At 42.3% G+C, this 27,805-nt stretch overlaps 1 protein-coding gene across 2 annotated transcripts in view; it reads right to left on the bottom strand.

Moving 5' to 3' along the window:
- homer3b (homer scaffold protein 3b) overlaps positions 1-27,210 on the bottom strand; it is a 43,664-nt gene extending 16,454 nt beyond the window's left edge. Inside the window, exons 1-5 of one of the 2 annotated variants that reach the window (XM_076726329.1) lie at positions 26,755-27,210; positions 23,955-24,000; positions 10,195-10,351; positions 8,425-8,556; positions 7,532-7,639 (exon numbers count right to left, since the gene is read on the bottom strand). In XM_076726329.1, coding sequence (XP_076582444.1) covers positions 7,532-7,639; positions 8,425-8,556; positions 10,195-10,351; positions 23,955-23,977 — 420 coding nt within the window. In that variant the 5' untranslated portion in view covers positions 23,978-24,000; positions 26,755-27,210. The remainder of the gene's footprint in view (positions 1-7,531; positions 7,640-8,424; positions 8,557-10,194; positions 10,352-23,954; positions 24,001-26,754) is intronic. The other variant, XM_076726330.1, reaches the window with a different exon arrangement.
- Between the last annotated feature and the right edge of the window lie 595 nt (positions 27,211-27,805).

Consider the following 27,805-nt stretch of genomic DNA (forward strand, 5'->3'; position numbering starts at 1 on the left):
AGCCAGTGTCTCACAGTGACATATTTAAAAAAAAAATCTAAACTTATCACATGAGTGACCTTCAATTAAAACACTGAATTCATGTTGAGCCTGTTGTTAACAGCCTGGTTACTAGTGAACAGTTGTAAATTATACTCATTCATAGAGGTCGGAAGTTTTTGCCTTTGCTTTCTTACGTCATTAGGAGTAGCCTACGGTATAAAATAAAGGTTAAATAGACTGAATGGTGATGCAGAACAAGAAGAGCCATTTATCTGCCTCTCACGTCAGACAGAGACTTTGGATATGACATTACAGCATGCGGCTGGCTCGACTCCAGCCTGGCACAGTCACGTCTAACCAATCTGCTTTGATATTTTCCTTCCCTACTGCCCAGAAATGGGTTCAAGCTTCCTGTCACACAGTTTTGAACCATTTTCCTCAGTTTCAGGCCAAGGGCTAAAAGACTGCTCTGTCTCCTTTCTAAAAGCATGCCGATGAATTAGCTTGGGCACATTTCTGCACCCCCCGTCGCCTTATGTCTTCTTTCTGAGTGGAAACCTAAACCTGAACTTGTCAACGACCCAGTGCCTCACTGGAGAATTACAACCCAGCACTTACTGTAGAAAAAGCTTGTATTATTAATTTAAACAAGCCTGACTGTATTCCCCTGAGGACGGTGGTTTATTATCTACAGCTCAGCAGCTCTCTCTCTCTGTCCTTATGGAAGGATATGGAAATAAAACGCACAGCTGACGCATGTGGATGAGCACCGTGTCCAAAGGAAGGAACCCGAGAGCAGGAGAAATCAAAGCTAAGACAACTCCAGTCTGGCCCCAAAGCCAACGGATCGGCCGTGCGTATCCCTGAATAATTCATGCTGGGGATCATGTTTAAGTCATAAATGGAATTATAAATTTACAGCAGTTTTTCTGTAAGTTGTTGGCTAACAGTCCGAGTGGAAACAAGGCAGGCACACAAGGGCACAAGCCAGCACACGATCAATGACTAATTAGCCAGAGTTTAAAGGTCCTGCAAGGAATCTACACTTTTAAAAGACACATCTGCGTGCTGCCTGTTCTCAGGGGTGTTTCATGATATCATGCACAGTCTGGATGAACAGCTGATGAATTTGCATCACGCCACATTGTGCACACCTTAGATAAAATGTACGAACGCTGCTTTAACAAAGCTTCTACTCTCTTGTAGTGAGCGCCAGCTGTGCTCCGAAGCTAAATTTGCTCTGAAGTCAACTTTGATCAGACTCCAGATGAATTATTGAGCACGATAGTCCATGCAACACTAAGATGTATGAACACCGCAGTCCCTTAGACAAAAGAAGATGGTTGTCTTTGTATTGCTTTTCTTTCTTTCTTTCTTTTTTTTTTTTTTTTTTGGATTGTGGGGTGGAGTGTGTTTTCACGCACCTGTGAGAGCTGTTAGATGAAGACATTCCATGATGCATCAGGGACAGCGAAGGGGCAAATGAGGAGAAACAGAAAAATTAGTCAGTGGATGATTAAAATGACTGCGTTAAGCACTTTGATTTTGACTGAACAGCCATCCATCCTGTGGCCTGTTCATGAAAGCTTTACCATTCCATTTTCAACTTTTGGGGGTCCTGAGAGGAGGCTTGCTTTGTAATCGATGGAATCCCAGATACTTTAAATATTAAATGGCTTTCCTGAGAGCTTTCATCATGACGTCTCTGCACCGCTGTTCGTCTTAAGTACATCTACACTGTTTACTTATTTATCTGAGAATCAGTCCATTGGCTCCCTCAGCTTTATAAAGCTCCTGTTTCTGCACCCTGTGTTTCATTGAGACCACAAACCTGCTTTATTTATTCATGTGTCCATGCATCAGAGGCACATGCTTAGGTTTCCCCTGAAGCACCTGTCCTCATGACTTAACAACACACACACCCCAAAACACACACTTCTTTTTAGCCGGTTTTAATGCCAAGTCTGTGCTTTAAAATATTGATGACTGGCATTTCTGTTTGCCTCTCTGCCTGCCTCTGCATGGATACAATGTACTGTATGTATGGGAGGGGATCGCAGAGGAAAAAAGCCCCAATCAGCAGGAGCGAACAAATGACAGCTGTTACCTGTCTGAGGAGGGAAAGAGCTTCTGTATCCTGCTGTGTTTACACTACTGTTCAGGTGATTTACAGTCAGAGAGAGTATTTCTTACTAATACCCTTTTTGGCTTTTATTTATCTTTAGTGTGTAGCTCAGAGGGTTACAAACTTTTTTTTTTCCTCTCTGACAAAAACCAAGGTGAGCTTGAGTACCTCTTCATCATGTCTGATTCTAAACTGGATGTTTTTAACACTATTAACTGATGTTTTGGCAGCTGTTTTTTTTCCTCCTTTGTTTTCAAAAGCAAAAGGTGGCTATTCCTACAGCTACCACATGGACAGGCAGAAAGCTGGACATTTCACCTTTCATCCATTATCTTAAGTGACCTATTCTTACCTCTGACTTCTCACTTATTTTTCAAGTGCAGAACCTGATGTTAAAGGAATATTAGTTTGACATTTTTGGAAGTATGCCTCTTTGCTTTCTTGCTAAGTGTCAGGTGTTAAGTTTGACACTCCATGTCTGTATGGTGAATATGAGTCTACAGCTGGCAGTCAGTTAGCATAAAGACTGGAAGCATGGAGTTGGCCAGCAGTCACAAAATCTGCCTATCAGCAGCTCTAAAGCTCACTTGCAGCGCACACACACACACACACACACACACACACACACACACACACACACACACACACACCTTATATCTTGTTTGTTTAATCTGCACAAAAGCCACAGTATGAACATGCCAGTTTCCCTTTGCTATTTCTTGGCTGGAACCAGTAACTTCTGGAAACTGCCTCTGGCCAAACAATAGTCCAGCACATGAGCCTGTGTAAAACGGCCAAATGAACAGATATGAGAGTGGTATTGATTTTCTCATCCAACTCTCTGCAAGAAAGCGGAACAGCATGCTTCTCAAAATGGTTAAAAAATGCTGCAACTGACTCAGGTTGGGAGGAGGCGTGTCGTGATTAGTTAGCCTTTAATAGCTGAGAGCTGCAGTAGTATCTCCCGGAGTACCGGTGGAGAGTGATGCAACATGATCTGAACCCTGGACATGACTGTTATGTTCGTCCTCCATGGTGGTTATGCAGGAGACTAGTGAAGAGAAGATGGCATCATTGAAAGACAACGTTTGTACATTTTTAATGTATTTCGCTCCTGAAAGGTGAAGAATTGACTGTTTCTTAAAACACCTTCCCTTTCAGTAACAGACAGGAGCCTCAGAGTTCAGCTTGGTTGGCTGGGTCACATTAAAATCTGTGACCACATTTTATTGGATGGAGCTAAACTTTTATTGAGCACCCTCAAACACAAGGTGTTGAACAAAATATCTTGGACATTTTCTCGAAAAAACAAAAAAACAAAAAAGCATTGTGATAGATGAAATAAAGGGAAAATATGCATTTTTAGTATCTGGGACCTTTGAAACAAATTCCTACTTGCCTGTAATGCCCTGGTGGGTGTATCTTCTTTTAATTCTAATATTTCAGCATTTTATGTCTCTGTTTATCCTCTTTACTGTTGAGAATACATTTTTCTACTGCACAACACATGACATAACCAGGGCCATGGATAGGGGTCAATTCCTTCGGGGGCACCAATACTAAAACCCTCGAATGAAGCATCTACTGAAAATAAACATATTCTACAAACATTATTTCATTGCATAAAAATGTTTATTGTACTTACGCTTGCCAGTTTCATAATACTGTCTATATTACTGTGTTTATCATTTTTATCTCACTGAACTTCACCATCTCCTCCTGCATCTTATCTCTGAGCTCTCTGCAAATAAGCCTGAAAGCTGAAGCTTTACTGCATGCAGATCCCCTGCTGCCATCCACATATCAGAGGCAGAATATGTGCTCTGTAAAGCCCGAGGCTGCATGGATACAGCTCTGCAAAATACTGTAGATGGTTACTGACCAGCTGAATGTGATGCAAAACCTACTGATACACTGGGCGAAGAGGAAAACAAACGAAACACTGCAGCTTCCTCCAGTGTTGTATAAACCAACATTTACAGTGGGTTCATCGGTTTGTGCGTGCTGTATGTTTGCTTCCAGTTTGCCTTCCTCTCCTTCGACTTCTTGGCTTTTTGACTGGGCTTCAGTCTGACATGCTGGAGCTAGAAACACACTGCAGTTACTTCCATAAATACTTCTATACTTAAAAGTCCAATCTGTGATCTTTATTGTTTTTGCTCTCTTTATGACACAATATGTCCTGATGTTTGTGGAAAGCTTTAAACAACACACACATTGTGCGATATAAAAGCCTTAATGGAGCTCTTAACTGGCCTTATAGCCACACTGGGGCTGCCATCAATACTTGGCTGCGGTTCATTCACACAATAACCTCTCTATAACAGCTTTGATTGGGTATTATTTCTATATTACACAGGTTCAGACAGTCAGCAGTATGGTGTTTTACATCGTGCAGCGGCGAGGCAGACGATGTGATAACAACCACAACACCTCCACAACACCTCTGTGTTTACTGCCTGACACAAAATCAATGACTGCTGTCTTACCCAGAAATCAGTGCAGGATGCTCGCCTGCATCTGACCTTGCAGCTCTACCCAGGCGATGCTTGTTTGTGAGTGTGTGGTTGGTAAACGTGTGTATGCATTTTCACGTATCTGTGTGTGAGGAGGGGGGAAATTTGATTTTTTCAAAGCACTACCAAAGAGGCAGAGGTCTTTGGTTGCCATGGTAACAGGAAGTAACACCCCAGCTTGCTGCTCTGTCACTGACCCTGACCTCTGACCTCTATGTGTGCAGTTTGACTCTAGACTTCATTCTGAGGGCATGAATTCACCTGTTTTATACTTAATTTCCTCACCGCGGAGGATAAATGTATTCAATCATTTCCATACCGCACATGCTGCTACATCCAGCAGAAACCGTCGCCTGCCAAAGCAGAGGCATGCAGGGCCAGTAAATTCATTTCACACACGTGTGCAGCTGGCATGAATTTCAATATCAACACACAGCACATGTGTGAAACAGGATCATTTGCTTCTGAATCCATTCTTTCCGGCTTTCAGAGGAAAACAGTGTTCCCTTTTTTTAGCCTTTATGTCTTTTCTAGTTCATTTTTCTTCTGTTTTTTTATTGTTGGTACGTTTGCATTTATATTTCTTTCACTGTAAAGCACTTGTTTTGAACTTGAACTTGAATTTCAAAAGTGTTTTACAAATACACCTAAGTGGGGTTTCCTCATGGCTGATTGACACAGCAAAATATGTTATTATTTTTTCTTTACTAATTTACAGATAATTACATCTCAAACTGAGCTTCTGTCATTGACGCGCAGTCTAAAAAGTGCGAATTCAGTCTGCACTACAGTACTTTCAGCAAAAAGAAAGCTCTACAGGTATCACAGTGATCAAAAGAGAGAGTAACAGTTCATTGTCAAACACATGGAGGCGTTCAGAAAACCATCAGGACTGAAGTGTGAATATCAATCAGTCGGACACATTAAAGGCTCACTTACAGTTTAAAGGCACTCAAAGGGATTTCTACACTTCAGACTGAATCATATTACAAAATGAATGCAAAAGGCACAGGTTACATGAACTTTATAGATGGAAGGTAAATAAGGGTAAATTACTGATCAAAGTTGACCTTTGACCTCCAGTCTCAGGTCTGCTTTGGTGCAGCTCAGTCCAGCATCGACACTCTGCTGTGAGCCTCCTGGCCTCCATGAAAACAAGATTTACTACAACTCTGCAGATAAACGTCAGCTAGTTTGATGGGACATTGTTCAATCTGTGCACCAGATGTTTTTTTCACTTTGCCTCGTTAAATAAACAGACAAGACAAACCATCAGCTCTTATCTGAGCCACTCAGAGCTGAGGTCGAGGTCGGTTTTGTGACTCTGCAGTCTCTCTGACCTGCTGAGTGGCTCTTTGTTAGGACTGCAAACTGTGTGTGTTTCAAAGCAGACTGAAGTGCATGCTGAATCCACGTCTCTACAACTAGCAAACACACTCCTCTTGCTAATACTTGGCAGACCTTACTATTAAAGCCGACTGATTGTTTGTTTCTTCTGTGTTTATACGATCCAATCATAGCTGAATGCTGTGACTCTACTTGTGCAAATAAAGGTGAGGAACAAAAAGTTTCCTCTGCAACTTTCACTTCTCGAACTGACCCGCACAGTTATCAAGTCCACCAAGAAATCAGTGACACTGGCAGGATAAAAGCTGGCCATTGTCCTTTCAGCAGCAGCCAGATTCCCTTCAATTATAGATGATTCAGCTCCATTCCTTCCCTCCCTACCTCCCTCCCATCTCCCCTCTCTCCTCTCCATTCTCCCGATCCCTCATTCTTCTTTCTTTCAGTCCTGGCCATTACTGCCCCTCCAAACACCTTCAATGCCGGCGTCTCTTTCTGCTTCCCATCTCCATTTGTCATGCATGAAATCTTTTAATGGAGTTAACCAATGACAGAATAATGGAGCGGCCAGATGGGAATCCATCTAATCCCTCATGATTCTGTATATGTTTAAAATAGAAACAAAGGCACTGAGTTCAGCGGGATATTACTGCTCAGCTCTGTGTCTGTCTTGGCCGGGGGGTTACAGAGGCCATCATGTCACTTATAAAGGCCACATCCATGCAGAAGGTCTAACACTGTGCATTCATGTGCTAATCAGATGGTCCCATTTCATGAGTTGGGAAGTTGCTCTTTTGACTTCTGCATGTTCATGAGCTTTAAGTCATAATGTGGAAGGAAGCTGTCTTGTATTTGAACGTTTTTAACTAATCTAGGTCATTCCAGCGATGGTTACAACCTAATACCATGCTACAAATTATATGTGAACCTAAAACTGATAAGCAATATGTGACTTAATAAATAGTTTCTTGCAACAAAAAAACATTTACTTTTATATATATATGTGTGTGTGTGTGTGTGTGTGTGTGTGTATATATATATATATATATGTGTGTGTGTGTGTGTGTGTGTGTGTATATATATATGTGTGTGTGTGTGTGTGTGTGTGTGTGTGTGTATGTATGTATGTATGTATGTATGTTTATATATGACGTCAAAGTCAGTAAGCCATGTGCCAACATTTTTATCAACGTTCAAAGTTGTTCCGACTTGAGGGTGCGTTCACATGAATTCTGAGATCAGCAAATGGAAAAGCTTTCATGAGGTGATTGTTATGCTATAATATTTAAAATAAAATTATCATGGCTACAACACTTTTGTTACAGTGTAAGCGTTACCTGATCATTCGCTTATTTTGACTGATTGTCTCTTGCCGTCGACTGATTGACTGCTTTGATATGTCTGTCAGATCTCTCATGATGGGGCAACTTATGACTTTGATTATTTTGAGTGTGTCTGTATAAATGGAGTTTCCCTTTTCGAGCTGGGAAATGCTCTGAAGAGGCCAAAGACTAAGAAAACATGTGTGTTTTAAGAGTTTTAAGAAAGTAGAGCAGTGCTTTACCTCTGGAGCTGCAATGTTGAGAGCAGGGTTGGCCAGTTCAAACCTCTCCTGAGACTTCTCTCTGGCTAGACGGGCCGCCTCCTTCACCTCCTTAAACTGATCCGCAAACTGCAGGAGGAAGGAGAGAAGAAGTCACACTCAAAAACACCATACCTACTGCATCCTTAAAAGAAGAAGGGGGGGGGGGGGGGCAGAGAAGAAGAAGAAGGAGGAGGAGGGGGAGAAGAAGGAGGAGGAAGAGGAAGAGGAGGTGGATGAGGAGAAGGAGGAGGAGGAGAAGAAGGAGGAGGAGGAGGGGGGAAGAAGATGAAAAAGGGGGAGAAGCAGCTGTACAAAGTCGATCTGTGAGAATGGTATAAACAAACATCCCATGATTATGTTAACAAGGTTAAAAACTTGAATTTCATTGGAGCACGTCTTGAAGTCACATGTAAAAAAAATTTAAAATTAAATGTGTGACAGATGTGCTCTGAAGGTCATGTTCTCATAGCAAAATTAAAAATCTTGGAGATGAATAAACATCATGAGAGGGAACGTATGACAACCTGCATCATGGGAAGGAAAAGACAAATTGCGTTTCCACATGTACACTGGAGACGTTCCATGTGTGTAAATATACTCCAGCTGCATCAAACAGTGACAGACTCTGGATAAAAGACGCGTTAATATGAATAGAAAATGGGTCCTTGATCATCTCATCACTGTCCTCTCCTGCTCACACAGCCCCGCTTTTCCCCACACCCTCTCTGTGCCAAACCTAACAAATGAAAGACTCTTTCAAGTATATTTGTTTGAATGTTGCCGAGGTGTGTGTGTGTGTGTGTGTGTGTGTGTGTGTGTGTGTGTGTGTGTGTGTGTGTGTGTGTGTGTGTGTGTGTGAGCGTGGTGCTTACCTGCTGCAGCTGCAGCTCTGTGGAGAAGCCCAGGCCATAGACGGTGTTGGCCCGGCTGTCTGCCCACTGGCCAAACTTCTGGGAGGTTTTGGTGAAGGTCATGTTGGGGGTGATGGTGCTGTTGATGATGGCCTGGCCCCAAAGAGAATAAAAGAAGTGATAAATAACATGAACTATAGAGTCGATAAATGATCCAGTAGGAAAAGTGGGGCATTGTTGTGATAAATGACACGATGCTGCACAGAAACACAGGATATATATAAAAGCAGAGCAAGAACAGAGACAGATTTGAACTAGTTGTATTAAATATGTGCACTGTCTACTGAGGCTCAACTAACATATCATTTCAGTTTTATGATTTATATATTATACATTACACATTTTTGCTATTAAGACAAACTTACTGCTGTATTTACAACCATATTTTAATTTCACAAATTTCCTCATGATTTGAATTTTAAAGAAAATCCAGACCGACAGCAGCTGCTATGAAGCTGCATCAGCCTCAGTCCTGTCGTGTGCTGCACCCGAGCTACTGTCCGTGCTTAAAGAGCATGAAGGTCATTTTCAAGGACAAAGAATTCACAACAACCAGAACCAACAAGAAGAACAGTAATCATTTCTGTCACCTTTAAATGCCAAATTCATTACGACTCATTGCTATTTTTCATTTGTATGTGCTTGACCAGCAAATATGCTGATTTTCCTCTGATCGTCAAGAGGCCAACGATTCACTGTGCAGCGGCTCGTTACAGCACACAGGCTGCTGTCGGCTCGGAGTTCAGTGATTTTCTTTATGCTCATTAGCAATAATAAATAACACGGGAACGTTAGTATCAACAGTTACAGTCAGAATCTGGAGCCTTTGCAGTCGTGTCATTTACAGCTAAAAGAACATTATGAAGGCTCTGCTGGACAGCATGTGTGTAAAAATTAGGACAAAATATCTAACAACCAGGCCAGAGTGGAAAAGCTCGCTGTGATGGTCTGTTCAGTGATACTCTGGAGTGAAAAGCTTCATAAGGAGGATTTGTTGTTAAACTAAGATTTCTTTGGTCTCCTCTCCAAAAGCCTCGAGTCTCATGGCGCTAAATTGGCACTAATGCTGATAACTACAAAGCACAGTTTCTGTCTGAGTTTCATGAAGGTGCTAACAAGATCTGCTGTTCGCGTTGGGACTCCCAGGTGCTCTGCGGTTGTTGTGGATGCGGCATTACAGAGGGTGAATACAGTGGGCTAAATAAAACGCAAGCTGGGGATATGATACTATACAATTTCAGTGTCTCTTCACCACTGCAGTCCCACTGCATCTGGTGCTCGCTTCATCTGACAGAAAGACAATAATCAACACGAGAAAAATCTAATTTGTTAAATAGGCCACTCTAAAATCAATCAATGCTGGAAAAGATTTTTGAAAAATGTGGTTTTACATCCTAATTTCCCCTACAGGTGATTAATAAAGTGTTATCTTGTTCACTGGCCACCTTTTTTTTTTTTACATTTCTCCTCTTAATCTCTGCAGAATTACTTGTTTTTTGCATCTTTGCCTGAAAATGATCACAGATAACATTATGTGAAGAAAGTGTGATGTAACACTTGAACGACTCCGCCTTGGCCTGTTTCTGACCCGTGAAACGTTTGCAGCCCCACGACCTTTGACACCAACTGGCCCTTTTGTGACCCTTCCTTGCCTCCTGTTGCCTTAAACCACACACACAGCCTCTGGCCTGCGCATCCATCCATCGAAAACATGCTAAGGTGGACTCCCACCTTAGTGCCGCCCACGCTGATGATGCGGTAGACGCTGCGGCTGGCATCGTAGAAGAAGGACACAGTGACGGCGTGTTTGCTGGCTGGCAGCCAGTTGCGTTTGGTGGCTGGGTCGATTTGAAAGACATGAGCTCTGGCGCTGAAGATGGGCTGCTCCCTTCAAAACACACAACAATAAAAGAGTTCATATTAACTTAATGTTAGTGATGATTTACAAGATATCTACATATCCAGGCAGGAAGGCCTCAGTGTGTTACTCTCTGTAGAAGAAAAGGGGTTTATTAGTTATCTTTGCTGAAGCTGCCACTGCTGCATTAATTATATGTTCGATAATATCTAAAGCACCAAAGCTATTAAGAAAACATATCTAAAATTAGATTTTCAACCCAAGGCTGCAGAGATGAAACACCGGGGAAGAAAATGAACTGGCCCTCAACCTGTGGCTGTTACGGCAGTCTCTCCAGCAGCGAGCCCACGTGACTGCAGGCCGAGGCACAAACAGGCAGCACTGTGCCATGTGTGTTCACAAGTGAAGCTACATTAGAGGAAAAAAGAAACAACACTACAAGCAATAATAACAACATGAAGAAGGTTTAGGCCTGGAAGGGAAAACACTAAAGAATAGTTATAATAATGTTTGTGATTGTTAAGGTTATTACAAATGTCTTGGTATGCGTCCAGGTACTTTTTCTGTCCAGAATGGCAAAGTCTGTAATCTTTAACTGAGATTTGACATTTAAAAAATGATGTGATGTGCTGTTGAAATGTGATTTATGAGTAATTTCCTGTTATGTAAAAGTCAGGAAAAAACAGAAATTAGTCATATTTTTTTTAGATACTTTTTGATATTTTCAGCATGCCAGCAAATTCCAAAGCATGTTTACAGGACAAGCCACAAAGCGTTATTGCATTCAGTGCTGTTGTTTTCCATTAGTTTGTGCTTTTATCGTCCCCTGAGCACCTGCTGGCACTGGTGCAGTAGTAATCTCCCAGCTGATGACTTCTCTATAAATATAACATGCCATCCTTCTTTTAACTGAAATTTGCTTGAGTAACAGTTTCCAACAACAATTTCTACCTTTGTTTTGTAGTGAGGAACAGACGTAAGTGAACTTCAGTCAGGCCTAAAAAGAAAAGGGTCTGAATATGAAGCTGAGCTGAGAGGTTTCTGATTATAGTGCAAACTCTACCCATTAGTATTATTATACACTGCTCTGAAAGGGATAGTTCAACCTACAAAATAACATATTCCTCTTTTACTTCTAGTTTTGATCATTGCAGTTTTACTTGCAGACATTTTGAGGCATCTGCCACCGAAATTTACTGTATGTTATCACACTATAACATAAGCAGGTGGAAATCTGTCCGTGCAGCTCAAAGAGCAGAACGACACCAGAGACGTCTCTTTCCAGAGACGACGTCATGGTTTCTCCCAGACAATCCGCAGTTAATGTGATAATTTGTCATTTTCATGGCTTCTTTCTAGAACTAAAAACTGTTTACAGCCAATTTGTGGATAATCCTGAATTACTGGGACATTGTTGAAATGTATTTTTCAACGCTCTGAGCACCACAACCTCCATTTCTCTCTACTTTTTGTGATGGTGTCAGCAGATATCTGGAAACCTTGACAAATAAAACAAAATCATCTGATTCTGCTCTTATGAATCCTTGAGTGAGAAACTCTCAGAATTTGTCTTTTGTTGTCATTTCACCTCCACAATGTTGCTTGTTTCATGTACAACATGCCTATAAGTGTACTGACTATAAGCATTATTTTTGAATGGTATAATTTCTAATACATTTTAGTTGAGGAGCTTTCATGTGCTACTTTAAAATGCTCTCACGGTTATCCTTATGAAAAAGTGGAAATATCACACACATTAGTACACTGATCAAAGCCAAAAGGCTAAAACATCTGTACTCTTCATTAAAATGAACTGAATATCATTATAATTTTATTTTCCTCATCTATCCAAGTTCAAATCATGAGTTTGTTTGGCGCTCTGGGACCCCACTGTTCCACTGAGCGTACACTGATGGTGGAAAAAGCTATAAATAGTCACAAAAATACTCCCAATTTCCAAATGTGATTGTGTTTTTCAAGGACCTCGAGGTCATTGATGCTCTCCTGATGTAATGAGGCTATTGGTGCAAATGAAGCTGAAGACTTGCTAACTGCTAGCAGTCCAATTAGCCATCCTGCTCTCTTTGAAGAACTATGCACTCACTGCGGGGACTAACAGCGGAGAGAGGCTCACAGGACAATGAGGGACTACGCAGGCACTTTGGTGAATTCATGCAACATTACACGGCTAATAGAGTTTGCATAATGTTAATGCATTCAATGAGCCATTCCCATCGGAAGTCAATTATACACTGACATTAATGAGGATAATGTGTGCCGGGAGGAGGCTCTGTTCTTTGTCTATGCAAGAGAAATAACCATTTATATAGGTCAGCACTGGCTATATGAAGCATTGTTCCCACTGGATTTGGTTGGAACGACTTCACATTTGCATACAAACAATAGTAGTTATTGTTCCAGCGGAGATTACCGAGGCTACAACTGACAATAAACAATAGCAGCGCAGCCAAGAAGCAGATTCAGCCCAGGATGGCAGCAGCTAGACACACAATAAATATCACTGATTGATGATGCAGAAATGGCTCAAAGTTACTGAACGACAAGGAGTCACTGGACAAAAATGATGTAGAGCAAACTATTAAACTTTTCATTTGTGACACATTTGGCACTTCAGATTTGACTCCTTGGTTTTGTTTCAGTTCAAATGTTTTGATATCCACCTTCCAGTAGAGACGTACTGTTGTTTGGTTGCTGCCACATAAACTGGATTTACATGACAGCAGGTCAAGGACTCGGACACACACAGAAAGCGTGAGGTTTGATTTTTAGATGAAGATAAATCAGAACACACAGGAATTTATTTCATAAAATTCTTCCGACCTTTGAGTTCAAGGCAGTTTAGCTCTGTGGTTTGACTGTTTGAAAGTACAGTTTTCTTTCACACACATATGCGAGAGGGCAGAAATAAACAGATTTGTTAAATTAACTTTAATGGATGGGATTTTTAGGTGCAGGCAAATCTAAAACGTGTACAGGAAAAGAAACTCAAAGCAAAACATATTTTTGCATTCATTCATAATCAAGTTAATGATGTTGTGAGACTAGCAGGCCCGTAGTGAACAAGCTTGGTTTACGATGGCTTTGACTTGGAAGCTACAGCATTTAGTTTTACCCTACTTCGCTGAGCATCAGCCTAATTAGTTCAGTGCTGTCAAGTGTTTCACAAGCAAGTTACTTGTTGCTTAGAAAGTCACTTTTAGCCATGCAGGCTCTTTCTATGGACCTTTTTCACAGTACGTATTTTGACATGTTTATCAGGAAAGGTTGCAATAAATATCAACCCACTACTGGGTATACCAGCTCTCTGACATTCTAACTAGGACACGTCAATGGAATGAAGCCATGAAACTTTATATTTACACCTTTTCCATCTGTAACAAGCCAAAATATCTGCCAATAAAAAGTTGAAAACAATGAGCAACTAGAACAACCACCAACAGGGAGGCGTTCAATGCTGCCAAACTGTTCTTCTAAACATTAATGGTGCTGTAATTAATGTCCTGCTGTTGCAATGCCTTTAGCAGCAAAATAATACAGCGGTGTATCCTCTTTGAGTAAATCTTGGATGCCATATTTTTATTGCACTGACGAGTGTAAGTGACTGGAGTTGAGAGGTCACTGCTGTTTATTAGGTTTTCACTGTTGGTTTTGTACCTGAAACATCAACCGAAAAATGCTGCTGCAAAGTGTTGTGTGCATGACGCTATGCTAAATGCTCTCACATTGAAAATATCGCAGCTTTACAAACTTGCGGCTGAAATCCTTTTGGATTACGTGAAAACGTGGCCTCTGCAGAACTGCTTTCAGTCATGAATAAGAAATAAAGATGCAGAAGGTTAAAAAGTCACAAATACCCAGAAAAGCAGACTTTTATTTCTACTTCAAACCTTCAACTTCTATCTGCATCCTGACAAAGGCAACAACTAAACAGGGCATCTGTAGGGCAACATGAATGTTGCTTCCGAGCATTCAATCATTGCATCAAATTCTCCTGCTTGAGCATTTACGTGCATGAGTTATCATATCAATCACCTTTAACAGCCACAGCACAACTGCCCTTGAGCAAGGCCATTTTAGCAACAATTTATCAAGTGATATTAGGTTGTGGCCAACAGTAAAGAGACTGTTATATAACCTTGATTGTGTGTAATTCTTTGCAAGCAGCAAAGCCATTTTTCTAAAGTTTCAGAAAGATACTGTCAGAGAGCTTTTCAGGGAGCAGAGGTTTCTGGTAAACCTCACAGTCAGGAGGTGAAATCCTGTTCAAAACATCAGACAACATCAAGCACCATGAAAGTGCTTAATTACACTCAATAAAACTAATTATGTGGCTGCGTAACTGATAACCAGGATGTTAAAGGCAATAAGCCAATAAGCCAAAATAAATAAGAAGTAACATCAAAGCAAAAGAGCTTCAGTCATAATTCTCATCTTAATGAGAAACGATGACTGACTGCTCATCAGCTCCCAGCCGTCACAGCAGATCACACAGAAATTAATGTCCCCTCATTCATTTGGCTCGTCCTGCCTTTGCCCTGCGAAAAGCCCATCAAGCTAATCAGCTCAGACAGGATGCATCACATCGAGGTTTGATGATATGAGCAGATTAAAACTGGATTAAACTCCTCCCGAGGTGAAGGAGAGCAAACGCGGCGCAGCGGCTCGGCAGTCAGAGAATCCTCGTCTAGAGTAGCGCGGCGCAGGAGAGACCGAGAGTCTCGTTCGTCACACACACACCTGATCCAATTAACATGAGACTGTGCAGCTCTTAATTAAATCAGGTGTCGGGAGGATGAAGCCCCGAGTGATGAAGGAGACAGTTCATATCTGCCTCCCTGAGGAGCTGAGTGCAGACGGGTGAAACGCTGAGCTAAAGAAACAACATATCTTAAACCCCACTGGAAGACAAGGCACCATTTATGTCTTATAAAAGTGCAAGATTTCAACTGAAGTAATGTAGCAACACCATCGCGTAAACATGCCCAATTACATTTTATACAACTTAAAGTACAGAAATACACTTAAAGATCAAAAGTTCTAAATAGAAAAAACCCTCATACAGTCATGTTGCTGGATCATTCCTGAACATGCTCATTCTGAAATGTAGTGCGAGTATAAATGGAAATACTCAAGTGAAGTACAAATACCTCTAAATTGTACTCAAGTGTCGTACTTGTGAATGTAGTGCAAATCCTCATACAGCCGTGATTTTCCTGCTTTGTGAGTGTGCTGAGGGTCCCCACCTCCCGGTGTGAGCCAGAGGCCTAAATCCGACGAGGGGGTCATCTGGATCAATTACTGTTAATCTATTCCAGGTCAGATATACATCCGCCCATCCATCCCCCTCCATCACACAGTACACGCTCACTGCGACGCATCCACGCATGGGTGGAGGGAGAGCGGACTTCAGATTACAGCTGAGTGATTAAGGGGGTCAAAAACACGACAACATGTTGTTGGAGGCGTAAACTGATTTCAGGATTGAGAATCGAAACTACGCTGTTTGTAAGTCTCATATGTGTTACTGAAGCGTCTACGTGCGTAACGAGGAGGCTCATGTACTTCAAAAATAAGGTTTAATATAAGGAAGGAAATAGAAGGTTATTTATGTTTAAAGGCTGAGAGCAGAATTTCTTTTCATTTTAGATAACTGCGGCCAAGATAATTGCAGTATAATAATTCATATGGCACCTGTGGACCAAACAAACAGATTAACAGGACCACTAAAGCATCATGAGGGCAAAAACAAGCCAGAACTTTGTCAAAACTTCTCTCTAATTTCTACTTTTCTCTAATAAAAAGACAAAATATCAAAAAAAGATTTGTCCACACTTTCAGTGTCAATAGTGTCTGAAGCAGAGATGTACTACAAGAAACTTTAGTTACCTGAGAGGCTTTTGAGAGCTGCTTTTGTTTGGACAGCTTGTTATAAAAAACACTTTTTCATTTAAGGAGAACAGCCAGTACTCTCTCCTTGGGATTTTTCTGTTTGTTTGTATTCAGGGTTGGAGCAGAGGAGATTGAAAAAGACAGGCAGACAGAACCTGGGAGACACAGGAGAGAAAGCTCTGCTGGGATCTGAGCCCAGGCAGGCAGGCAGGCAGGCAGGCAGGCAGGCAGGCCAGCGGGGGACTGGGCCTGAATCCTCAAGTGTGGTTCAAACCTCTATGGGCACAACCACTTTCCATGCCTCTCCAGGACATTTTATCTTCACTTGTGCACGTCTGTATTCATGCACCACACAAGTCTGCAGCGGCCTCTCACAGAGGTGCTGTCACCGCTGGATCACCTGACGATTCTGACGCGGTGCCAACTGACGGATTTAAAAAACCGTTTGCCTCAAAGGAACTCCGGAAAGTTTGCCTTAAGAAAACCTTGAATTGATATCCTGCCATTGTCAGAGTATTGGAGAGTAAAGCAGCTGAGTCTGAGCTGATGGCTGAAGCTTTAATCCACTAACCCTCCTCTACATTCCCCACACAGGCACAGCAATGACACCACACAGAGGAGGAGGCACGCAGCCCCGAGGCCCCCAAATACACTCCACCCTCATGATAAATTAATTACCATAGTGCACTCAGATGAATTCGTGGTTATGGGTGCACATACAGGACGAGAGATCTGATGAAATGTCGGACTGAGCCGAACAAGCGGCCCTTCTCCTCCTCCAGTCCGTCTCCTGGAGAGGCTTCTGCTGAGCATGCAGGCACTCTCTGAGCTTCACATTCATACAGATGAAATAATTCCTCTCAGGGACAGGAAAATATTACAACGGTACTTGGCTGCTGCCTGCAGCAAAGGCCATAAACAGAGAAACTTGTATGATAGCTCCATCTGGACGAGCTGGAAGACAGACAGTACAAGGGCTGAGTTTTCTGCAGGGAGCCATCAGAGAACAAGGAGGCTGTAATACACTTCCTCCGACCTACGTGGCTGCTTTCACTGCAGGCCTCCATGCTCAGTTTGACATTTCTGCTCAGACATCTTCAATAACAGTTCTTTACCTCCTGTAGAACAGAAATCACATCTCATCTAAAGGCAAACTGACAGTGATGGAGGAAAGACGTGAGTTCAACAACAAAAAGACAACTGGTTCAAATGGACAGCTACACACGGGTCTGTCTTAAGTTATGGTGCCTTCAAGTCAAGTTGGAAATATCAGACATTAGGAGTGGAAGACTCAAGAATGAGCCAGCAAAGTGGGAAATACTGGAACTTGAAAAATGGAATTTAATGATATAAGCTACAGGTCGTTATCAGACCTGCAACTAAAAATTGTTTTCATTATCAATTAATCTGACCAGTATTTTCTCAATTAATCAGCTACTCAGAAAAAATGTCCATCACAGTTTCCTAATGCCCACAGTGACATCCTCGGATTGCTTTTCAATAGTCCAAAAGCCAAAAATACTGAATTTGCTGTGATGTGAAACAGAGAACAGCAGCAAATCCAGAAGCTGGAAGTGGGGAATGTTCAGCATGTTTACTTAGACGATCACATTAAAAACAGTTGCCACTGTCAGTCTAACTGTGGATTATTCAACTCTTTGTTGCCGGTCTAGAGTTCATGGATTTTAAAATGTTGGACCTGCTCTGAAACACCCCCTGACAAACCCCCCTGACCCCGCTGACAGGGACACATGGACCAGGTCGGAACAGATCCGGGGATAATTAGACGTGATCCAAAATGAGGGCGACCTCTAATCTAAGATCCATCAAAAATCATAAATGAACACTTTCCTGTCATTATTTAGATGTCTGCCAGCAGGTTACTAATCCCACAAATACAGTGGAACCAGGTGAAATTGTTTTTGAGTGTAGAGATTCATTTAATCTAATCAGAAAACTGTCAGATTATGTGTGAGCATCCAGGTGAGGGCTCTGAACCCTGTGCAACAAATGGGACGGCACGTCGTGAAGGCGGTCACCTGAACAAAGAGCAGGGAAGTTTGAGGCTGGATGTAGTTTAATGAGCTGGAGTGTTTGGGTTCTGCTCAATGTTCATAAATAAAACTGTTCCGTCGAGCCAAATCAACATATTTTGAAGTCATCATCAGAAGACGAACCAGAATTAGCACCTCGTAGTTCTTTGTCTCTGCCAACTGTCGGGAGTACATCCATGTCTGTCCAGACTCATATAACACATGAAGTGAAGAATCTAGTAAAAGCTACTAAGTGTTAAATTATCACAATATTGACATGTATGATTCCAGTGAATGATTTCCAGTGAGAAACATGCTGTCTTCACTTGCAGACTGTTTTTCCAGAGGAGGACAGAGGACTGACAGAGAGCTCCATCACATGGTGCAACAACAATCACCTGAAGCTCAATATGAGCAGAACCAATGAGCTTGTGGTCGACTACAATTCTTCAAATATGGGTGTTACTGCAAAGAAGCTACAAACTAAAATGTGGACGCTTCACACACATCTTTAACCCGGCAGCACAGAAGATCTAAACAATCAGCACAGTTTGAAGGTGGGCAAACAAGATCAGTGTCACCAACTCAGTATCTGACCAAATGTGAAATATGGTCACAGTCTCTCCTTCTGTTCCTGAGTTATGGTGTTGAATGATGGCCAGAAAAGTGTTTTCGCTGAACATTATGACATCACAGTGAAGCTGACTTTTGATCTTTTGGATATAAAATGTCATCACTTCTTCATTTGACCACAAAAATCTACTCCGTTCACCCTCACGGCATTCCTGAGATATCGTGTTCATGAGAATGGGACAACGCAAAAATGCAATGCCTCCAGCCACGGCTACAACCGGCACAGAGGCATAAAAGGTACACAAACCCAGTGCTGATTAACAAAATGCGTTTATATTGAAAGGAAAAATCTAATGATTTCCACAGTCACTATTTGTTTTAATGTCACAGCAGCACTGCCAGGATGCAGACTTACAGAAAGTGTTTCACAAAGAGCCTTCAAACATGACTGCATGAGAGCAACACACAACGTCCTCAGCTCCTGCAGGACAGCCGTTCATGTCTCATTTTAAATTGGATGAGATTCAATAATTAAAAAGGACAATGAATGCACTCACATCAGAATGTAAATATTCTGATACTTTCATAATGATATTTACATTTCTGATAAGTTTATCACCAGCAATTAAGAAAATACCCAGTGGCCCTCGCTGAAGAATTTTCCAAACGCACTGCATTTCTTATTCAGTGTCTACTTCCATCACACACAAACACACACACACACACACACACACACACACACACACACACACACACACACACACACACACACACACACACGGTTGTGCTGCCCCAAGTCATAACTTTCTAATCCTCTCTTGCTGCTCTCTTCATGTCTCCTCTTAATAACTTCTAAACTCTTTCACCCTGAATCTCTGATCTCTGAAACAGAAGCTGCACCCTCCCGTCTGCCCTGCAGTCAGACCCGACCGGTCGCTTCTGTAGTTGAGAAAAGACTCCCCAAACTGCCGATACTGGAACCTATAAGCTCCATGGGCAAAACTTGCTGCCAAAAATCCTATTGGTACTTAAAAGCCAGGGTTCATACTTGAAACAGCAAATCAGAAAGCTAGCAGGGGATCTGATGAGGGAGGAGACGGCCAAGAGGTGAAGTCAGGGCCGAGGCACCAGCGGTCCTGTATGACCTGACGTGCAGCCGGGCATCCAGCTGTGATGAGTCTGAGATTCTGTGGTAATCCAGTCAAGAAATGCTGGCACAAGCTAAAATATGTTTTTCATCTTATCTTTCATTAAATAAGAGCAGCAAGACTCTCATAGAAATGATCAGTGATCACGAATCCAGGGCCAAAATCTGTGATGTCACACAGTATTACTGCGATACCACAGGCTGTGTGTTTTACTGCATTGTGTTAGCACACATTTATGTCTGCTTAGAGGAAACAAAAGGACTGATTGTGATTGGTTGATGATTCCCTGAGTCAGAGAAGCAGGAAAAAGCATCAATCATTCCCCCTGAAAAAAACATTTCAGTTTTGATGCTCATAATGTCAATATACAGTTAATCCAGGCTCAGGAGGGACCTCACAAATCATGTCAATAACACTGAATCAATCTGTCTATGAACCATTGATCAAATGACATCAATTTAATCAACAACAGTTTTGGTAATCAATTAATCATTTAGGTCATTCGAGCAAAGAGGCCAAACTTTTGCTCATTATCGTTATTTGCTCAGACTGTATTACCATTCACATTCAGGTAGAAATAACCTTTTACTATAAACAGACGGAATTCTAAAAGCTTTGAATGTAGCTGAGTTGAACTTAAATGAAATCACTCATTCAACATTGTACTGAACTACTTCATAAAATAAACAGTCCCTATGACTCCTGTCCAAAAAAGAGTCTTCACTCCAAAAAGGCCCGTTGCATGCCTCAGTGTCAGTGTTCCCCACCAGCATCAGCTGCACTCGGAGGCAGCTGATGCTGGTGGGATCTGGAGGATGGAGGGAACAGGTGAGAGCGCCTCAGGTCCACAAAGTCTCCTCCACCAGGCGGCTGACGCGATATGTTGACACAACTGCCATATTCCATCTTGTACGATTTTAATACTGAAATTGTTTAATATCAATATAAATGTTGAAAATTCCCCAAATTCCTTTACCATACCTTGGAAAATTTCTGTGAAAACTCCAACAATATACAGACCCTTTGCAAGCATAGTTCCAGCTTCTCAAAAGAGTGAAGATTTGCTGCTTTCCTCTGCTTCCTTCCCTGGCTAAAAAATATAATTAATTAAATTATAAATTCATTTAAATTATATTAGATTGTGTTATACCACTGTGCACCAGGTCAGGTTATTGATTTAGCCCAATATCACAGTTCTTCCTCAAGGGGCTTTACAGTCTTCTATGCTCCCTTCCTAACAAGACTTTAATGAAAGTGATGACAAAACAAAAAACTCGTTCTGTACAAAAATGGATTTGAAAATAACATGAAGCTTCAGACTTAGTCATATCAATTGGGTATCTTCCAAGGTTTAAGGACAAAATTTCCTCTTTTTGTTTCCACAGACTGTTTCTTTGCTCAATGAGGGCCAGTAACACAACAAGGGAATACTGCACTAAAAAGACAAACTTTGGAAGACAACTATTTGATGCTTCGGCTGAGCTTTGAGATGCTGTTTTACCCCCATCACTGACATAAAAATCACTTTAAGAAGGGATCTCTTCGTGGCCTTTATGGACAAGACGAGCATTATAATGACAAAACTTGCAGTGGATGTATGGACATGCAAGTGCGGCTTTAAGCGGTAAGTTTTGCAATATAGCTGCTGGAGACATTGCGCGGGCTGCAGATGGTCTGATGTAACTTCAGTTTATGCAACAACTTTCATTACATTATTCAGATTCAAGTAGCTCTCCAACAAGAGAAGAGCCAAATGTATAGTGGAGTGGACGAGAAGCTGCAGTCAAGTACTACAAGGCTGGCCATGGAAATCTTACAGTTCTACAGTAATCCTGAAGTGTTCACAGCCAGCCTCGCTCAGCCTGTCAGGTTGGATGACACGTGTTGACCCATAAGCCTGAAAAAAAGAGTTAAATTCAGTCTAAATGAGAGCGTCAGCTGAGTGATTCAGCAGAGCATCATTTTTCACCATCTGCGCATTAAAGACACAAAAAACTGGAGCTCTGCTGTGGTGTTTCAGCCTCTGGGGGCTTCAGGGTTCTCACAGACGGGAAAACTTCTTTTTCTGCTTTCCGTTTTGGCAGTTTCTCTTTGTTCCTCTAAAAGCATTTCTCCTTTAAGGGTCCGCTTCCTCTGACCTCCGAGAGAGTAAGTAAGCCTCGTGTTCAAATTCCTGAGCCAGCGAAAGTGTGTGGGCCAGTCCAGCAACATGACACGCTACAACTGCATACCAAAACAGCGCGGCGAGCACAGGCGCGAACTCATGCTGGAGCTGCACAACAAGTCAACAAATCTGCAGGCAAACGACAGCACAACATACGCACTGCACAAGTTTTTTACACTGCTGCAAAGTAAGGCTCGGAGTGAAACGATTGTGGTTGTCAGTTTTTGACCACAAGCCTTTAACTGGCAAAACACTTGGAAAAATGCCCAAAACGTGACCTCTGGTTGCATTCAACAACAGCACGGCACTTCATTTATCTGAAGGTCAGCTCCTCTCGCAGACGTTTGACTGATAACTTACTGCAATCTCACATTGTGAAGGTGACAAAAAGCCTGGGTGTTTTCTCTTTCAGGATATGAAGGTCAGGGGATAGAGAGAAAGAGCTGGTCGCTCATCCCCAGCCTCACTTTCCGATTCACTTTCATGCCAATAAAACAGGGTGAAATGAAGTGAACAGAAAGGGAGTGAGCCGAGATGACTGTTTATTCATGCAATCGCAGACGTCGTCAAAACAGCAATTAAGAAGCTCTTCTCCCCACGGAGCAGCTGGTTTCTCCTCGGCCAGTGGGAGGACGCGGACGCTGAACAGTTTTTACGGTATTAAGCTGCAGATTAACTGATTATGTTCCCGCTGAAACCAAAGTTTAGACGTCCTCTGTGCTGTGGAGGAAGGCTGCCACAGTGACGTTAAGGCTGCTGTCGACAGTAAAGGAGATAATATGGGGCAGCAATCATCATCCTCTCACATGACTCCTCTGTAATTATGCAGACAGATGATCACACTGTGACCTACCTTGCCACATATTTCATACATGAAAAATATATAATAGTGCATTTGCACAAACACAGAATGGCTTAAAATGAGGCTATAAAATCCATTTTGCAGAGCAGGGTTGTGGTTGGTTTCGTGGATTTGAGTCAGCTGAGGTGTGTTCGCTGTGTCTCTTGAGGATTTCCATTTTGTGATTTTTTTCTTTCCATCTACTGCATGTCAGAGGAAAACACGGTATTTTTCACACCACTGTAGCTTTGACAGCTGTAGCGACTTTGAAAACTGAGGTCTGACAAGCAAAACATAACAGCTTAGAAAATATGATGCACTGTTAAAGAGTTAAAACAATCCAACAGTATATGCAGAAACTGACAGAGGGACGATACAATGGAGGAGACACCAGTCAACCACAGCAAGAGGAAGAGACAACATCTGCGCACTGATGACAAGCATGAAACCTCCAGTCTGAAGAATAACCACAGACACTGAAGAGAGAGGATACACGTTGTGGGGATGTGATGAGGGTAGATCAGAGGCAAATAAATGTTTGATGAAGAAGGGATGGGCGGATTGATCCCCAAAGTATAAAAAGTACAGATCCTGATGTTGTATCCGCATATCAAACCAGAGCCAAAAGCAACGAATACACAAAAGCTTTTTCTCAATTTCATGATGTAATGTTGACTTTTCCATTCAAAGCTGCAATAAATTTAGTAAATGTTTCACTTGCGTTTTTCTTTTCTTTTCTTTTTTTTTTCTAAACAAATAATGTCCAGATTCAGACAGTCATAAATTATGCAGGTACTTAAGCAGCTCTTGCTGATGGAAGGTACAGGTATCAATAACAGTCCTCTGATGCTCAGTATTATGGGAGGAGATCAGAAACTAAACTGGAGTTGCAACCCATCCCTCCAATGCAGAGCCACACACACACACACACACACACACACACACACAGATGACGTGTTTGTACCTCTCTCGATGTAACGGGAACATTTTACAGCTCGCAGACAACTCCTCTGCAGCAGGATAAGAGGAAAAAGGATCCAAGTTACACAGTGAAAAAAATGACCTGTGAAGCTTGTCAGGTATCATTTAGTGATGTACCAGTGAAGTGAACACAGTGCAGCTACACAGGACCCTACCTGAAGAAGACTGAGGATGGAAACTATCAATATATTATATTTACACACATTTTTATAATTATATTCAAATAGAAAGTTAATACACTCCAATAAGAAAAACACTGTTCACCAGAGGACCAGTGAACAGTTTTTAGGGGGATCAATTTGAAGAAATAGTGTATGATCACCTGAATATAAGAATCATTGTTTTGTTGCCTTAGAATGAACTCTTTATATCTACAGAGAGAGCAGATCCTGGATCTTGAGAGCGCCTTTTGAGTTTTTTTGGTCAGTTTCGTGGCCACCGTGGGTTCTCCTTGGTAAGGGAGGGTGAGGCGGGGGGTATTCAGTTGGCTGCAACCTGCAACCTCACCACTAGATGCCACTAAACCCTGCACAAACCTTAAAAAATGGAGCCTTAAAATACTAATCACACTAAAAGCTGTTGAAACTACCTCATTGTAGACCCAGTGCTGTATGTACTAATTGCTCAATAAGCCTGTCTGAGTCCAGAGGCTCCTTAAATATGACCAAGAAGTGCAGCTTATAATCTACACAGAGTTTGAGACACCTTTGGTGAATCTTGTGCTGCTCTTAGCATCCTTTGATTAATTGCACAGTGTTCATTTATCTATCTAATGGTGCATTCAGGCGGTGAGAGATCTGATGTGGCCCCTGTGCGTTTACCAGGTATTTGCCTTCATGTGATTAATCGGTTTCTGAAAAATATATCACTAAACTTGATGAATGGAGAGGCCACTGCAGGTAGTACATAAGGGAAGCCAGACACTAATTACACTTTGCTTATGTCAGCAGCCTGCTACAGACAAACAGAAGGTCTCCGTTAAGTTGAGACTGTCCGTCCATCAAATTACAAATTCCATTTGTACGGGGGCCTACATGGGTCAGATGACACGTATTTAAAGACAAGCTGCACACAGCATGACAGCATCTAACTCTCATTTTGTTTATGGACCTGAAGCGGCTGTTTCAGACTCTCCACCTGCTGGCGCTCACTTCTGTCAAGAGGGGGAAAGAGTTGCAGGCTGTCACCACACAGGGACGATGCAGGGTGGATGTTGGGTCTGAGCTCTGACAGTGTAAATGCATCAAACACAGGCCATCAGACCAGATGTTTGTTTCCAGGCTGCTGTCAAAAGCCCAGCATCCCCACTGGACTGCAGATGTTTCTACTGTCCGCATGACTGAGATGTAGTATGTGCTGACAGCACTCGGTCTGGCCCATCCCCATTTACACATCTGCAAACATATAGAACACATAACTGGGTATACTGGATGTGGCCCGGAGGGTTACATAAATAAACATTGATCTCTGAGCGAAGTTGGAGCTCACTCAGAGACCCTTTTGTTCAAAATGGTAATCAGGGAGAGCTGGGTGCCCGCGTGCTGTCACCTCACAGATCATTTGTCTTAAAGCACTTCAGTCACTGTCCACGCTGGATATGGACCAAGACTGAGAGACAGTCTCTGCACTCAGGGTTTAGTCACCATGCATTGAGGCGGGACATCCTAACTCACGCCGTAAACTTGAATAGTTACAACTATGTAGGCTCTTTGAGTTCCACTTGGAAATTTGTCTTTGCAAGTTACAAGTTAGGTCTGCCTGAATGCACCATTAGTTTGTGTTTGTCTCATTTGAGGAGGGGGTGCAGGTTCAGCCTGGTCTTAAGGACGCTGGAAGGACACATTTTCATGTCTTCAAAGGGATCCAGTTGCGGATTTGGGATGCAGCTGTTGTTCTAATATTAATTAACAAGTGAGTGCGACATTATGCCGCATCACTGGGCAGTTTCACTGGTCTGAAGACTTCGGGGATCCCATGGATTCCACTTTTCATTTCATGAGCCATTTAAGCTGCAAGTAAATACATGAGAAGACCATAATAAACAGCAATGCATGCATTACCTTCTGATAGTGAAGAGTGTACTGTGTAAATTGGCCTGAAACATAATGATCTTTGCACAAGTATAAATAAATAAATAATGTGCTTCAAAAATATATCAGTCCATTTTAGATAAAGACAGCAAAAATAATATATTGCTCTCATTCAGTCATTGAAGGAGCATCGCAAAGTGTCACTAAACGGACCCAGAGGGCAGACAGCATGGACGCGGTAACGTGAGCAGGGTTCAGGTGTGTTTGATCCAAGCTGAAGCCTTGCATGTATACTTCAACACACACACACACACACACACACACACACACACACACACACACACACATCTAATGAGGCTGAGCACGGCTTGACTCAGTCTTAAGCAAACAGCCCGTGCATCAGCCAGAGTTGGTATCATGTGAATTCGACCTTCTTTACGGTCACAGCTGTCATTAGGGTGGACACCGAAGTCGGACTTCTGGTGAAACTGGGTCAACACATAAAAATGATTCATCCCCTCGATAATGTCTCTCAGAGTGTAAACAAAGACAACATGTTAATATTCTGATCGATTGCTCCGACGGGCTTTAGAAGAAAGAGGTGGTGCGGTTTAACCGGATCAAACAGGGCTCAGAAAATCCCCGCAAGTCACCACAAAGTTCACTTTTTACGCATTTCGCCATCTGAACAAATCACTTCCAGACAGCAGCAGTGACAGAGCTGTACATTTCAGGCACATATCTCTAACTTACCCCATGCTCCGAGGATCTGGATGCTGTCTTGTGGTCAGATTCCGCTCACCGCCCCACTTTTTGTTCTTTTCTCCTCGGTTTCCAAACTGATTCGCTTCTTCCCCTGAAATCCTGGACGCAAGTTACATTTCTGAGAGAAAAAAAGAGAAATCACTTCCGACTCCAGATTCCCCCGTTTCCCCTCCAACAGTACTCCTCTCCTCGCAAGTCAGTTGTACTCCAGGCTGTCTGCCTTCCTTTGTCCGCGGCGGGTTACCACGGCGAGCAACAGCGCGGATCTGCCGTCCCTGTGCGCAATTACGCACCGTCACCCGTTTGGTCCAGCTCTGCGGGCCGGACAGACGGAGGAATGTCGACGAAAGTCGGACAGCAGAGTGCTTTTGGCTCAAACCTCTTCCAGGACTTGTGCTGCGCTCCCCTCCCGCCTCTGTGCCATATCACACAGGGATCCCATTCAACTCCCTCGGTGGGACCGTGGAGCCTCTTCAGCGCCATCTGACGGCCACACTGCAAATCACAAGCCAGCCCCCCCACCTCCCACTTAAAATGTCAGAATGCAGAATGTAATATATGCCGGTGTGTGGCCTGCGGACAGCCCTGAAAGCGTAATTAAAGCTTGAAACATCTGAAATTACCGGTGGAAGAACAGAAGTTAAATGGCTGTTTACAAAAAAAAAAAAAAAAAACTTCAGCAAATAATCTGTTGGAGCAACAATCCTGCGCCCACTGTGTTGATCTCACATTGAATCAGAATTCAGTATAAAGATCTTAATGAGAAGCTATATGGAAAGCCTATCAAACACTATGATGAATACAATCACATGGAAATGTTAAATATCTTGATGCTGGTGGCACTGGAAAAATATAAACTCATTAAACTCACTGCACTACACTTACAGTAAGTCCTCCTTGGATATTGTGCATTAATAGAAAACATTAAGATATTCTATCCATGTGTTCTATTCTATCCTTGTCCTTGTGTTTCTTGTTCCAGTAGCCCACTTCCCATCAGTATGTGCTGGTCCCTGGTTCGAGGTAGACTTGTGTGTAG

The sequence above is a fragment of the Chaetodon auriga genome, chromosome 3, assembly GCF_051107435.1.
Source record: "Chaetodon auriga isolate fChaAug3 chromosome 3, fChaAug3.hap1, whole genome shotgun sequence".
NCBI lineage: Eukaryota > Metazoa > Chordata > Actinopteri > Chaetodontiformes > Chaetodontidae > Chaetodon > Chaetodon auriga.